This window comes from Mesoplodon densirostris, chromosome 4 (genome assembly GCF_025265405.1).
Source record: "Mesoplodon densirostris isolate mMesDen1 chromosome 4, mMesDen1 primary haplotype, whole genome shotgun sequence".
In the NCBI taxonomy this organism is placed as follows: domain Eukaryota; kingdom Metazoa; phylum Chordata; class Mammalia; order Artiodactyla; family Ziphiidae; genus Mesoplodon; species Mesoplodon densirostris.
Window position 1 is genome coordinate 152372303 of NC_082664.1, and position 12287 is coordinate 152384589.

Genomic DNA, 12287 nt, shown 5'->3' on the forward strand with positions numbered 1-12287 from the left:
TGATGGATCCATCAGGTGATGATGGATAGATAGATGGATACCAGAGTCCTTCCTTGAGCCTTGGATCAAGCCAGCTGACCAGAAACCATTTATTTTGGCTATAGCACTGACCTTGACACTGAGGTCAAGCCACCTCCATCCCTATCCTCAAGGAGTGTCCAGTCTAGGTAATGGAGACCAGGTTCTCACCTATGAATCAATAGAGTCAGGCTCTGAGTGTGGTACTGGGCAGACAGGGATGGATGCAACACAGGTATTCCCCCAGGGCTACCCCAGCCTAGTCAGGAAGACACTAGACAGATGTGCAAATAGCTCTGGTACATGAAGGCGGTGTAAGTACAAGGCACCATAGGAGACATCTTCAGAGAAATGGGGGAATCTGGGGGATCTGGAAATAGGGTGACATTTGACTTGAAAGGGGAGATTGGCGCCTCATATCTAATGAGTTTAGCTATGGGCACTTCAGCCCCTCCTCCAGCCCCCAAAAAGCCTTAAATAAAGGCAGTGATCTAGGAAAGACAATTCCAAGAAAAATGAAGAGACAAAGTTTGGGTGTCAGAAGGTTGATGAGGTTGGACATTGGACTGGAACCAGATCAGAACAATCTTGAATACCCAGCTGAGATGTTTGAGCTTTCCTCTGTGAACAGTGGGAAGCCATCGAAGGTTTTACACCAGGGCAGTAACATGATCAGAGCTATGATTTGGAGTGGAAATTGCTGGCATTGTGGAGAATGGAATCAAGCAGGAAGAACCCAGATTCAGGGAAAGCAGTTGGACCTCAGGCTCCCAGCACTAAACTAGAACCAATAGCAGGGTTGTTTTGAGAACCAAATGAAATTATTTATGTGACGGGGCTTTGTAAGTGTTGAGGTATTATAGAATTCTAATTTGGTATATATTCTGGATAACCAGGACTACATTGACTTCGAAAATCAATTCATACCAAAATTTTCTAGAGACAATGAGATACCACTACCTGTAGAATCTACAAGGGCTGAATTGAAAAAGACTGACCGTAGCAAATATTGGAGAGGGGGTGGAGTAACCATAAGTCACATGATGCTAGTGGGAGCATAAAGTGGTTCAACCACTTTGAAAAATTGTTAGGCATTTCCTTTAAAAGTGAAACATACACCTACTCTGTGACCCAGCAGTTACACTTCTTAGTATTTATCTAAGAGAAACGAAAAACATCTACAAAAAATCGTGTATGCAAATGTCCTTAGCAGCTTTTTGCACAATAGTCCCCAAACTAGAAATAACCAAGGTGTCTATCAACAGACAGATGTAGAAAGGAACCTTAATACATCCATGCGATGGACTACTTACTGCTCAGTAATAAAAAGAAACCCAATGGGAGGGAGGCTCAGGAGGGAGGGGATATGGGGACATATGTATGCATATGGTTGGTTCACTTTGGTGTACAACAGAAACTAACACAGTATTGTGAAGCAATTATACTCCAATAAAGATCTATTAAAAATATATATATATATAAATATGTAACAAAACAGATGAATTTCAAAGTCGATAGGCTGCGTAAAAAGAGCCAGACACAAAATAGTACGTGCTGCCTGATTCCTGTTATATGAAAGTCTAAAACAGGCAGAACTCAACTGTGGTGGTAGAAATCCAAACAGTAGTTGCTTGTGGGGTGAGGATTGACAGGGAAGGGGCACGAGGGAACTCTCTGGGGTGATGGGAATTTTCTTTATCTCGATTAAGGTGTATGCATTTATCTACCCAGATCAAACTGTATATTTAAGGTCTGTGCTTTCCATTATATGGGCATTAATCCTCAAATTTTTAAAATAAATTCTATTAGAGTGTTTTAGTTCTCTACTGCTGCAGAACAAATGATCACAAACTTAGCAGCTTAAGGGACTTCCCTGGAGGTCCAGTGGTTAAGACTCCACGCTCCCACTGCAGGGGGCATGAGTTCGGTCCCTGGTCGAGGAAATAAAATCCCACATGCCATGTGGTGCGGCCGAAAAAAAACCCCTACAAACTTAGCAGCTTAAAACCATACCCATTGCTCAGTTTTGTAGGTCAGAAGTCTGGGCTTGGCTGTGGTCTCTGCACAGAGACCCATGGGCTGAAATCAAGGAGTCAGTCAAGCTGGGCTCTTACCTCGAGGTTCTGGAGAAATCTCTGCTTCCAAGTTCACTCCTGTCATTGGCAAGAGTCAGTTCCTTGTAGGACTGGTGTCCCTGTTTCCCTGCTAGCCGTCAGCTAGGGATGGCTCTCAGCTCCACGAGGTCCTGCCTTCCTTGCCCTGTGGCCCCCGCCATCCTTAAGCCAACAACGGCTCACCAAACCCTTCTCCAGCCCCAAATCTCTGACCTCCTCTTTTGTAACCAGCCAGAGAAAACTCTCCATTTTCAAAGGCTCATGTGATTGGGTCAGGCCCACCTAGAGAATCTCCTTATGTTAAGGTCAGCTATGCCCTATAGTATAGCCTAGTAAGAGGAATAAAGCCCATCATATTCATCATCCCAGAGATTATGCAGGGCTTCGAAACCAGGGCAGGAAATCTTGGGGCTATCTTAGAATTCTGTCTGCCACAGAGAGAGGACAATGATTCTTTAAGCAACTCACTAAACTGGAGATTGGTTCCAAGTAGCCCATAAAATCTTAATTATATGTTTGACATAAGTGCTTCCAAGCCTGCCTGACAGCGAATGTTCACATCTGGGGGTACCTGTGTCCACTGCACAGTCCTCTAGAGTCTGTGAAGCCCTTTCACACGGTGTATTTGCTCCTGATGACCACCCAGTGTGTGGGTCCCTTCAGGCCCACTTGACAGATGTAGCCAGTGAGAGACCCAGTGGCACACAGGGCTGCGGGCTCCTGAGTAGAAGTTGGGGTGCCCCAGATCCTGGCTCCCAGTCTAGGTCTCTGTGACTCCCAAGTAAAGTAGATGCAACTCAAACCAAAAACCTGCTCTTCCCCAAAAGAGGCGCCATTGGGCAAAGTGACACCACCTACCTTTGAACAAAAGCCTCTCGGTACTCACCATCCTTTAGGAAGCCAGGGGGACATGCCAGTTGGACATGGTTTGTCTTCCCTGGTCAAGCCCAGGGGTCTGAGTCAACCCACTGGCCTCAGAGGAATGTCCTCCTTTGGGCCTAGGTCTGGGATGGGGGTCCCAGTGATGGTCACCAATAAGGGAAACAGTGTCCCCTTCCCTAGAATAGTTGTCACCAGCCAGTCTGGCTCAGGTTCAGCCTGTCAGGCACCTCCTGGGCCAATAGAAGCCACAGGCTCTTCCCTAGGCAGCCGGCTGTGTGACCAAAGGACAGATTCTAGGCTCTGAGCGTTATTTAACCTCAGATCGTGTACATCATGAGAGTATGTGCGTGTGTGTGTGTCAAGGGAGAGACCGGCTCTCTTCCACAGCAATATTGAGTAGTAGGTATGCTTGCATGTACCTAATTTAGTTTTTATTTACATATACATAGTAGATACATGGTATATACAAAAATAAGCACTATAGTATATGAATAGGTATAGAGATACAATGTACTCTCCCACCATATGCATAATAGTCTAGTATTCTGGGATGCCCCTGTGGTATGTGTATGTACAGCAATGTATACAATGTAACACCGAGTGTGGCTTATGGTCTGCACCTCAGTGAGGAGAACTAGATGCAAACCAGACAGCCGTGTGGGAGTCCCCTTCAGGGACTGGAGCCTGATTCCGGCTCCAGCTTTGACGCTCCTTGACTGTTATTTGGGGGCAACTCACTTCCCCTCTCTGGGCCTCAGTTTCTTTATTTATAACATGAGGCAGTTGACCTCTCGTGATTCCTGAGTATCCTTCCAGCCCTGCGAATCTGTGCACCTATAAAGTCAGTGCTGCACAGAGATGTGGATGGACCTAGAGACTGTCATACAGAGTGAAGTAAGTCAGACAGAGAAAAACAAATATCTTATATGAACGCATATATGTGGAATCTAGAAAAATGGTACAAATGAACCTATTTGCAAGGCAGAAATAGAGACACAGACGTAGAGAGCGAATGTATGGATACCAAGGGGAGAAGCGGGGGTGGGAAGAACCGGGAGATTGGGATTGACACATATACACTATTGATACTACGTATAAAATAGATAACTAATGAGGACCTGCTGTATAGCACAGGGAACTCTACTCAATGCTCTGTGGTGACTTAAATGGGAAGGAACTCTAAAAAAGTGGGGATATATGTATACGTAGAGCTGATTCACTTTGCTGTTTAGCAAGAAACTAACACAACATTGTAAAGCAACTGTACTCAATAAAAATTTTTTAAAAAGACAGTGCTGCACAAAGAGGTGCTCAATAAATCTGTATTGATGAGAGGGGGGAGGGGAAGGAGAAGAACGGAGAACAGAGGGAGGCGGAGTGGGGAGGGAGGGAGGCAGGCAGAGAGGGCCGGAGAAGGGAAGAAAGGGAGGTGCAAACAGACCAAACTGTCCTGCAGATGAGACTCTGCGTCCCCGTTTTGAAGCACCAGGGCGAGTGCCATCGCTAAAACAAACTACTGAAGGCTCCGAATTTTCACACCCGTGGAGCGAGGAGAGATGAGGTGGTGTGAAAATGGATTCCTTCATACTCTCAGTTGACGTTCCTTTGCAAGTAAAGACAATTAAGCCTCTTGGGAAGTTGGGAAAACATTAAAACCTGATAATTCTGGTTTAAATTCATTATCATAAGAGATGCACAAAAATCCTCATTTTAACCCAGTAGTATTGCAGACCGAAGAATTCTCTCTTATAGCTTGTTATATATCTTTAGAAGGGGGTGGGAGAGAAGCATGGAGCTTTGATTTTCGGATCAGGTTTTTTCTTCAGGCACATGCTCCAGGTCCGCTGCCCGCCCTCTGCTCCTGTCATCCTCCTGCTGGGCTGTCTCCAGCCCTGCCCTGCCACACCCTCCCACCTTCAGGGCACAGCTGGGCAGCCTCCTTCTCTGACACCATCAGGGGACCACTGCCTACGACTTTGCCACACAGCCTCTTTCATAGAGCAAAGCTGTTTCCCACCCTCGGCCTCCTGGCCTCCTCATCTCAAACCTGGGGGTTTGTAGGGAAGCTATCATTGTCCCATTTTGCCATGAGGGTCACAGGGACTTAAAGAACTTGTGTAACACAGCTTCTGAGTCTGTGACAAAAGCCAGTGTCCCTAAACTGGCAACCCCCTGACTAGCCACATCCAGGGTACCTGGAAGGTCATGTCAGTAGATTCCAGACTGAAAAGTGTCCCCTGAACTTAAGTGGGAGATAGTTGGTGACCCCAGAGAGGGACCCAGTTCCTGTGGGTGCTGGGGCCAAACGCCAGCCCGCCGAGGGCTGAGGGGTGACGGGGAAGAGGGGCCATGGGGATGATGAGTGCGGTTGCTCTTCCAACAAACCTCACCTTGAAGGTGGAAAAGAGGGGCAGGAGTTCAGGGGAGGGTGGGGGAGGGCGAGGGCACGTCCTCATCCTAAGTGGGGAGTGACTTGAGGCTTCGCATATGCTGAGGAGAAAGAGCCAGTGGAGCTGTTAGGCAGAATCTGATGCACAGAAATCCTGAGGAGGGGTCAGGGGCTAGGGATGTGGAGGGGAGGGAGACGGTAGTTACCACAGCACTGGCACACCGCACAGAGCTTCATGTGTGTCCACAGATTTCATCCTCACGGCAACTCTGCAGGTTATGGACTGTCATCATCCCCATTGTATGGATGAGCAAACTGAGGCACAGAGAGGCTGAGTGACCTATCCAAGGTCCCTCAGCTAGTGGGTGTGGGAGCTGGGGCCGAGCCAGGCAGATTAGGTCCGAGCAGGGATGCTGCATTTGAGACAGGATGAGGGTGGGCGTGCCGTGGGGCTGGCGGGAAGTGACGGAACAGCATCGCACATCATGCAGGCTGTGATGTCAGAGCAGGACCACCTGCAGAGGAGGGGGCGGGTGGGGGGTGGTGAGGAATGAGGCTGAAGGGGGCCGAAGCTCTGGGGTCGGTGGGGAGCTGGCAGGGACACCAGAAATGTTTCAAGGCCTCACTGAGGTTGGAAGGTGGGAAACGGGGGGCTGCCCACTGCTGAGAGGGGGACACAGGAAGGAAGACAAGGGTGAGCGCGAGGAGGAGCCGAGGATGTGGGCAGAGGGGAATCTTATGAGATCCTGTCTGGTGGTCCTGGGCTGAAGCAAAAAGGGAGAGGAAAGATGGGGGCCAGGGAGAGGGGGCACTGGAGACCCCGGCCCTCAAACTTCGTTGCAGACACTCCCAGAGACCAATGAACCTGCCCTCCGAATCTGTGCCTTACAAGTCTCCTGCCCCTGCCCAGGTGGGCACCCCTCCCTGGAATGGTGAGATTCCCTTTCACAGCCTCTCTGCCCTCTGAGACTGGACCCCATTTATAGGATCGGGTTTCTCCCCAGCTCTGACACCTTCAAATGCAGGTGTTGTGGGTATCAGGGAGAAGCCAGGCCTGTGACCTTGGGCAGCCCCCGGCCCAGCTCATCTTCCAAGTCCCACCTTCCTGCCCTCCCCCTCGTCGTGATGCTCTGCGAATCTGAGACGTGTTCATTTACACAAAGGCTGGGGCCACTTCTTCTACCCTCTGATCCTTTGGGGTACTCTCTGATCTGGCCCCACCTAACCATCCAGCCCCATTGCTAATTACCCCCAGCACAGGCCTTCCACCCGAGGCTGCCCTTGGATGGGCATGTGCCCAGAGCACTGGGTTTGGAGTCCGAAGGCCTAGATTCCGATTCTGGTGGGAGAGAGAGCTCCGCCTCCAGGAAGTCTTCCCTGATTACAGGTCCTTGTTGCTGGCCTGGCCCCTCTTCTGATTCCTACAGCACTAACAGCCTTTGGTGCATGAGTTGGCACCCAGGTATACTGCGCAGGTTCTTCAGGTGTCTCCCAGCCAGTGAAATGTATGTGCCTGACTTGCCTCTGTGTGTCATCCATTCACTCAGTTGCATCCATGCAACAAATGTTCACTGGGCTAGGCCCCGGGCAGACAGGAGTAAGCAGCACAGGCATAGTCCCTGCCATCAGAGAAGGCAGGGTCTCCTGGGGAAACAAAAGTAACCGGACACCCCCAATCAGTCTGGCCAGCGCTATGGTAATAGCAGCCCGGGAGTACTGCAGGAACACCCTACACAGTATGGGGGGAGGGGGGAGGGAAGACTTCTTGGAAATGACATTTCAACTAGGACCTACTCTGGGAAAGAGGATGGAGCTAGCCCAGGGAGAGGAGGGAGGAGGCATGTTTCAGACAGAAGATCTATCTGTGCAAAGGCCCAGAGGGTGAGGGCGGTCGGGCAAGGTGAGAACAAGACCGGGTGGAGGAACCAGATGTCAGGGTGGGAGTTGGGAGCTGGGGAAGGGGCCAGAGCGATCAGTAGCAGCACAGCAGCCAGGTTAAGGCCTTGGGCACTGTGTCTGGCAGTCAGGACCTTCTCCTAAGTGCAGTCTGTGGGGAGCCCCACTTCTGGTTGGATCTCCAGGGGGCCAAGGAGGCCGTGGCTTACCTGCTGTGTTCCTCTGTCCACAGCTACCGGACCCTGGCCACGGAGCACGAGGCATTGATGCAGAAGTACTTGCATCTGCTGCAGATCGTGGAGACTGAGAAGACGGTGGCCAAGCAGCTGCGGCAGCAGATCGAGGATGGGGAGATTGAGATTGAGCGGCTGAAGGCAGAGGTGACCGACCACCTGGGGAGCGGAGGAGGCTGGCCCGGGGACCCGGGCCTCAGACTTCAAACCCGGGCTCCCGCAGGGTCAGGGAGAGGGACCCGCTCCAGCCACGGCTGTGCCAGCCTCCAAACTTAAAATCAGTGATGCTGGTAGAGTGGGAAGGTCCTGGGGTCAGATCTGGGTTTGAAACCCACCTCTGCCACTTACCAACTGCAACCTGGAGCAAGGCCTCCAGCCTCTCTGCACCTCCATCCTTAAAACACGCTGTTTTGGGCTTCCCTAGTGGCTCAGTGGTTGAGAGTCCGCCTGCCGATGCAGGGGACACAGGTTCGTGTCCCAGTCCGGGAAGATCACACATGCCGCCGAGCGGCTGGGCCCGTGAGCCTGCGCGTCCGGAGCCTGTGCTCCGCAACAGGAGAGGCCACAGCAGTGAGAGGCCTGCGTACCGCAAAAAAAAAAAAAAAAAAAGCAGGCTGTTTCTCCCTAGCTGACAAGGTTCTGAGGATCAAGTGGGACCCTTTATGGGCGAGTTCCTGGTTACTCTGCTGACAGCCACATGGGCGGAGGGGGTGAGGGCAGGGCCGGAGGGTGGCTGGCAGGTCCTTAGACTGTGGCTCGGGCTCAGCTCCAAGGCAGTCCCTTCCCTCTGCCTGTCACGGCTGTCCAGAGGCTGAGCCGTTGCTAGGTTAAGCCTTCTAGAACTTCACTACTCAAAGTGTGGTCCATGAAACAGCAGCCCATTAGACATGCAGAACCTAGGGCCCCACCCAGATCTCCCAAATCAGAATCTGCACTTTAACCACATCCCAGGAGATTCTCATTTATGGGTTGGCCAAAGAGTTCGTTCAGGTTTTTCCGTAACATCGGAGGAAAATCCCGAACAAACTCTTTGGCCAACCCAATACATTAAAGCTTGGGAAGCGCTGGCTTTCAGCCCTTAGACACCCCTTGCCAGCTGTGCACGCTGCCACACGGTGATCTGATCGCCTCTCACCCCCTCACTGCACCAGCGCGCTCAGAACCATCTGGCTACCTCACACAAGGTCTGTGACTCTGAGCTGAGGAGGGGAATATGAAAGCACAGATCCTTGCCATCGGAGCTAGCTGCATAATTTGCAGGGCCCGATGCAAGGTGAAAATGCAAGGCCCCGGCCGGGGTGGCAGAAGTCAGTCTCCCCTTCCCACTCGCCACGGCCTCCACCCATCGTGGGCAGGCCATCCACGACTTCAACCGCCAACTCCCCTAACCTCTGCGCCGTGATGCACTCAGTACCTAGATTCAGGTGGGCAAGGGACCCTTGCCAAGTCACCCACCTAATGCACCAGGCAGTATCAGCCCAGGCAGGACAGTTGTCTTCTCGCCCTGCCCTGTGACACCACGGGTTTGCACAAGACCCACCTTCTCTGTACCTACACCAGGCCCTGCAGAGGGCGGAGGCGGACAGTGAGATGTGTCTGCTGGGCTGACTTGACCCGTTGCCACCCAGACAGAGGGTTGCAGAGGCCTGGGTCCCAGGGTGCCGGGGTATAAGGAATAGGCAGGGAGACAGGAACACGCATGAACTGAGGCTCCAAGCCCCTGGGGTGTGCCCCATGGTCCCATCAGACGTCACTTACAAAACGCAAATTCAAAGAGAAGATTCTTAAGAATTTCAAGACAGCAACTGCTGAGCTGCAGGCCCAAGCACCTGGCCTTCTGAACACAGGACCCCCGTCACCCACCCATGAAGCGAGCTCTGCCTTGGATGCTCAAAGATCTGAAGACACCAGTTCCACCTTGTCACGCAGCTGTGAAGCTCTGAACTCACAGTAACGTCAACTTGGAATTCCAGATTCAGTAAAAACTTCAGATTCAGCGCCCTTCCCCCCAGCCCCACACTGGGCACCTTCAGACGTGCTTCCTTAGTGCCTACAACCACCCTGACAGGATCGAACGAGGGGCCAGGCTCAGAGAGCTCAAGTCACCTGCCCAAGCTCACTCACCTGCGAGGTGTGAGAGCCGGGACTGGAACCCAGGTCTGCCTGTCTGCCTGCCAGGCTCTCCCCTCTGCTTGTAGCCTCTTCCCACATGGCTCCCAGGATGGGGGCTTGTCCCATCTCTAAACCACCTGGTTCATTCTGGGATCTATCCTAGCCCAACACACATCCCTGAATCCAAGCTGAGCCCCTGTCGGGGAGCAGGGAAGAAGTCTGGTCCCAAGACCAGGTTATTAGCTTTGTGATCAAAGGTGTCGAGGAGTCATTCATTCATTCACTCACACATGCACTAAACGCCCTAATCACCTGACCACTGCTTCGTCCTCTTCCCCAGGCTCCTCCCCTCCAATCACTTGGGGCTCCAGCTAGTGCTCCATAGCAGTGAGCTGTGCACCCCTTGGCCTTTGCACATTCTGGTCTCCTGTTTGGAATGCTCTTGTCACCCGCATACTTCCCTGCCTGCTGAAATTCTCCCAAGCTCAAATGCCTCCTCCTGGGGACTCCTGGCCTAGCCAGGTGTGTGCTGCCTGCCCCTGGCTCCCACCACTTGCCCGCAGTCAGCGTGGAACAGCAGAGCCAGTGCTACACGTGTCTGTCCCCCACCGGGCTGGCAGAAACTCCCTGAAGACAGGGTGAGTCCTTTGTCACCCCCTTTGCCTGGCATATAGTAAGTGCTCAGTATTGCCTTGATGAATGAATGGACACTGGCTCTGTGGTAGACATTAATGACAGGGAAGCTTCTAACCTTACGGTCTGATTGTGGTAGAGTGTGGTCGGTGCTATAATAGGGCTTGCAGTGTGAACCCAAGCAGGAGGTGAGTCATTTTACAGCCACAGGTGTGGGTTTATGTTGCATACAACCTTAAAACCCTTTCAGGGGTCTGTAGGCCAGAGAAGGGGTGGGTACAAAGGGCAGAACCCCGTTTGGTGCTGGGGAGCAGAAAGCAGGTCAGTTGTGAGTGATTACATATGTGTGTGTGTGCGTGCGTGTGTGTGTGTGTCAGAGTGGCAGCAGAGGCCCATTTAGTGGGAATTTGGAGCAATGGTTCCAACTGAGTGCATTACCGTCCAGGGCAAAAGATTTTCTTAAAAAGACTTTGAAAGAAAGGCCAGCTTAGTAAAGCTTTCTGGCTGTACCCCACCCCCCACCAACACACACACACACACACACACATGTGCGTGTGCGCGCAGAGCCAACAGAGCCAAAAAGAAATTAAATAAATAAATAAATAAATAAATAAAAGAACTAAAAACATTAAAAAAAAAATTTAGCCCTGGGATCGGTTTTGCAAACAAACTTCAACATGGTACCCCACTTCATAAACTAGGTCAATGAGGGGACTACTCTGGGAGAAGTAAGAAAGGACGGCCGTGACCCCTCCCATGCAGCCCCTCTCCAGGGCCCACCCTGCATGCCTTGAGTCCCGCTCCCCATCTCCCCCTTGGCATCCTCGCCCCCGCTGCCCTGGCACACAACACCCTGTCATAACTGTGCCTTTGTTCACACACCCCCTCTCAAATTCCCCCCATCCTGTAGCCCACCTGTTGGGCTCTTTGTCCTTCAAAACTCCTTCCAGGTAGCCCTTGCCGCTTTCATGGTGAGACCTTCCCATTGCAGTAGGTACATACCTCGCTTCTGGCCTCTCCTTGTCCGATTATAAATTGCCTCTCTGGGGGTCTGACCCCCTTCTCAGGCTGGAAGCTCCTCCCGGGAAGGGATCTGACTCATCCACCTTACCCAGTGGCGAGCTGTGTCTCACCAGTACCCAACCCAAAGACTGCATCAGGATCCTCTGGCGGTGTTGGCACAAAGGCAGGCAGAGATGGGCACCCACTGCGCTTGGCGGAGGCTGGAAGAGATCAAGGAGGAGGGAGAAAGAACTGAGCTGCATGGCAAGAACTACAGAGACCTGCAGGAAAAGCAAGAGCTACAGAGATCTTTAGTAAAACCTTGGAGGCTAACAAAAAAGGAAGAACCTGGATTAATTCCACTATCAATGACTGCACGGACGAAATGCATTCTGGATGAAAGACACTGTCTCCAGAGAAGGGAGTAGGATAGGGCAGAAGCCCATGTGCTATGCCTCAAAGGGGTGTGGCAAGCAGGGTTTTCCTCTGATGGGTCAAGGAGGCCAGACCATGGGTGGCCAGTGCGCGGGGGCCAGCGGAGACACCAGGCTTTGAGCCAGGTCAGACAGCTGGAGCTGGACTCTAGTTGGCAAGTTGGGTGTGAGCCCAAGTCCCCACTCTGCATGGCCTTCATTGACAAGGGTCAGCTGAGCAGACCCTGAACGTCCAGCAAGCAAACCAGGGTCCAAGGCAAATCCATTTCCAGAAGAGACCTGCCAGGGTAAGAGAAAGGCTGCCTCCATGAGCTCACCTGACACTGGCTCCTGGCAGGGATGGGCTGTAGCCCAAGACTTCTGCAGGGTCCCCAGGCTCACAACCCTCTAGAGTTTTGCCCACCAGGCCTGATCCTTAAACAAAGACTCCAAGGCTGCTGGCACTGCCTGTGCACGTAGCATAGTACCTGACCTAATTGCATCTATTTTTTGCCCTGGTCCCTGCTGAGTAGATGTCCTGGAATGCTTCTCTCTGAGACAAGCGTCAGTTTTAAATACAGACCACACACACACA

The 12287-nt window shown here is 51.9% G+C and overlaps 1 protein-coding gene across 2 annotated transcripts in view; it reads left to right on the forward strand.

Moving 5' to 3' along the window:
- Positions 1-12287, forward strand: part of RASGRF1 (Ras protein specific guanine nucleotide releasing factor 1) — a 105562-nt gene that overhangs the window by 20061 nt on the left and 73214 nt on the right. For both annotated transcript variants that reach the window (XM_060095378.1, XM_060095379.1), the window contains exon 3: positions 7532-7679. In XM_060095378.1, coding sequence (XP_059951361.1) covers positions 7532-7679 — 148 coding nt within the window. The remainder of the gene's footprint in view (positions 1-7531; positions 7680-12287) is intronic.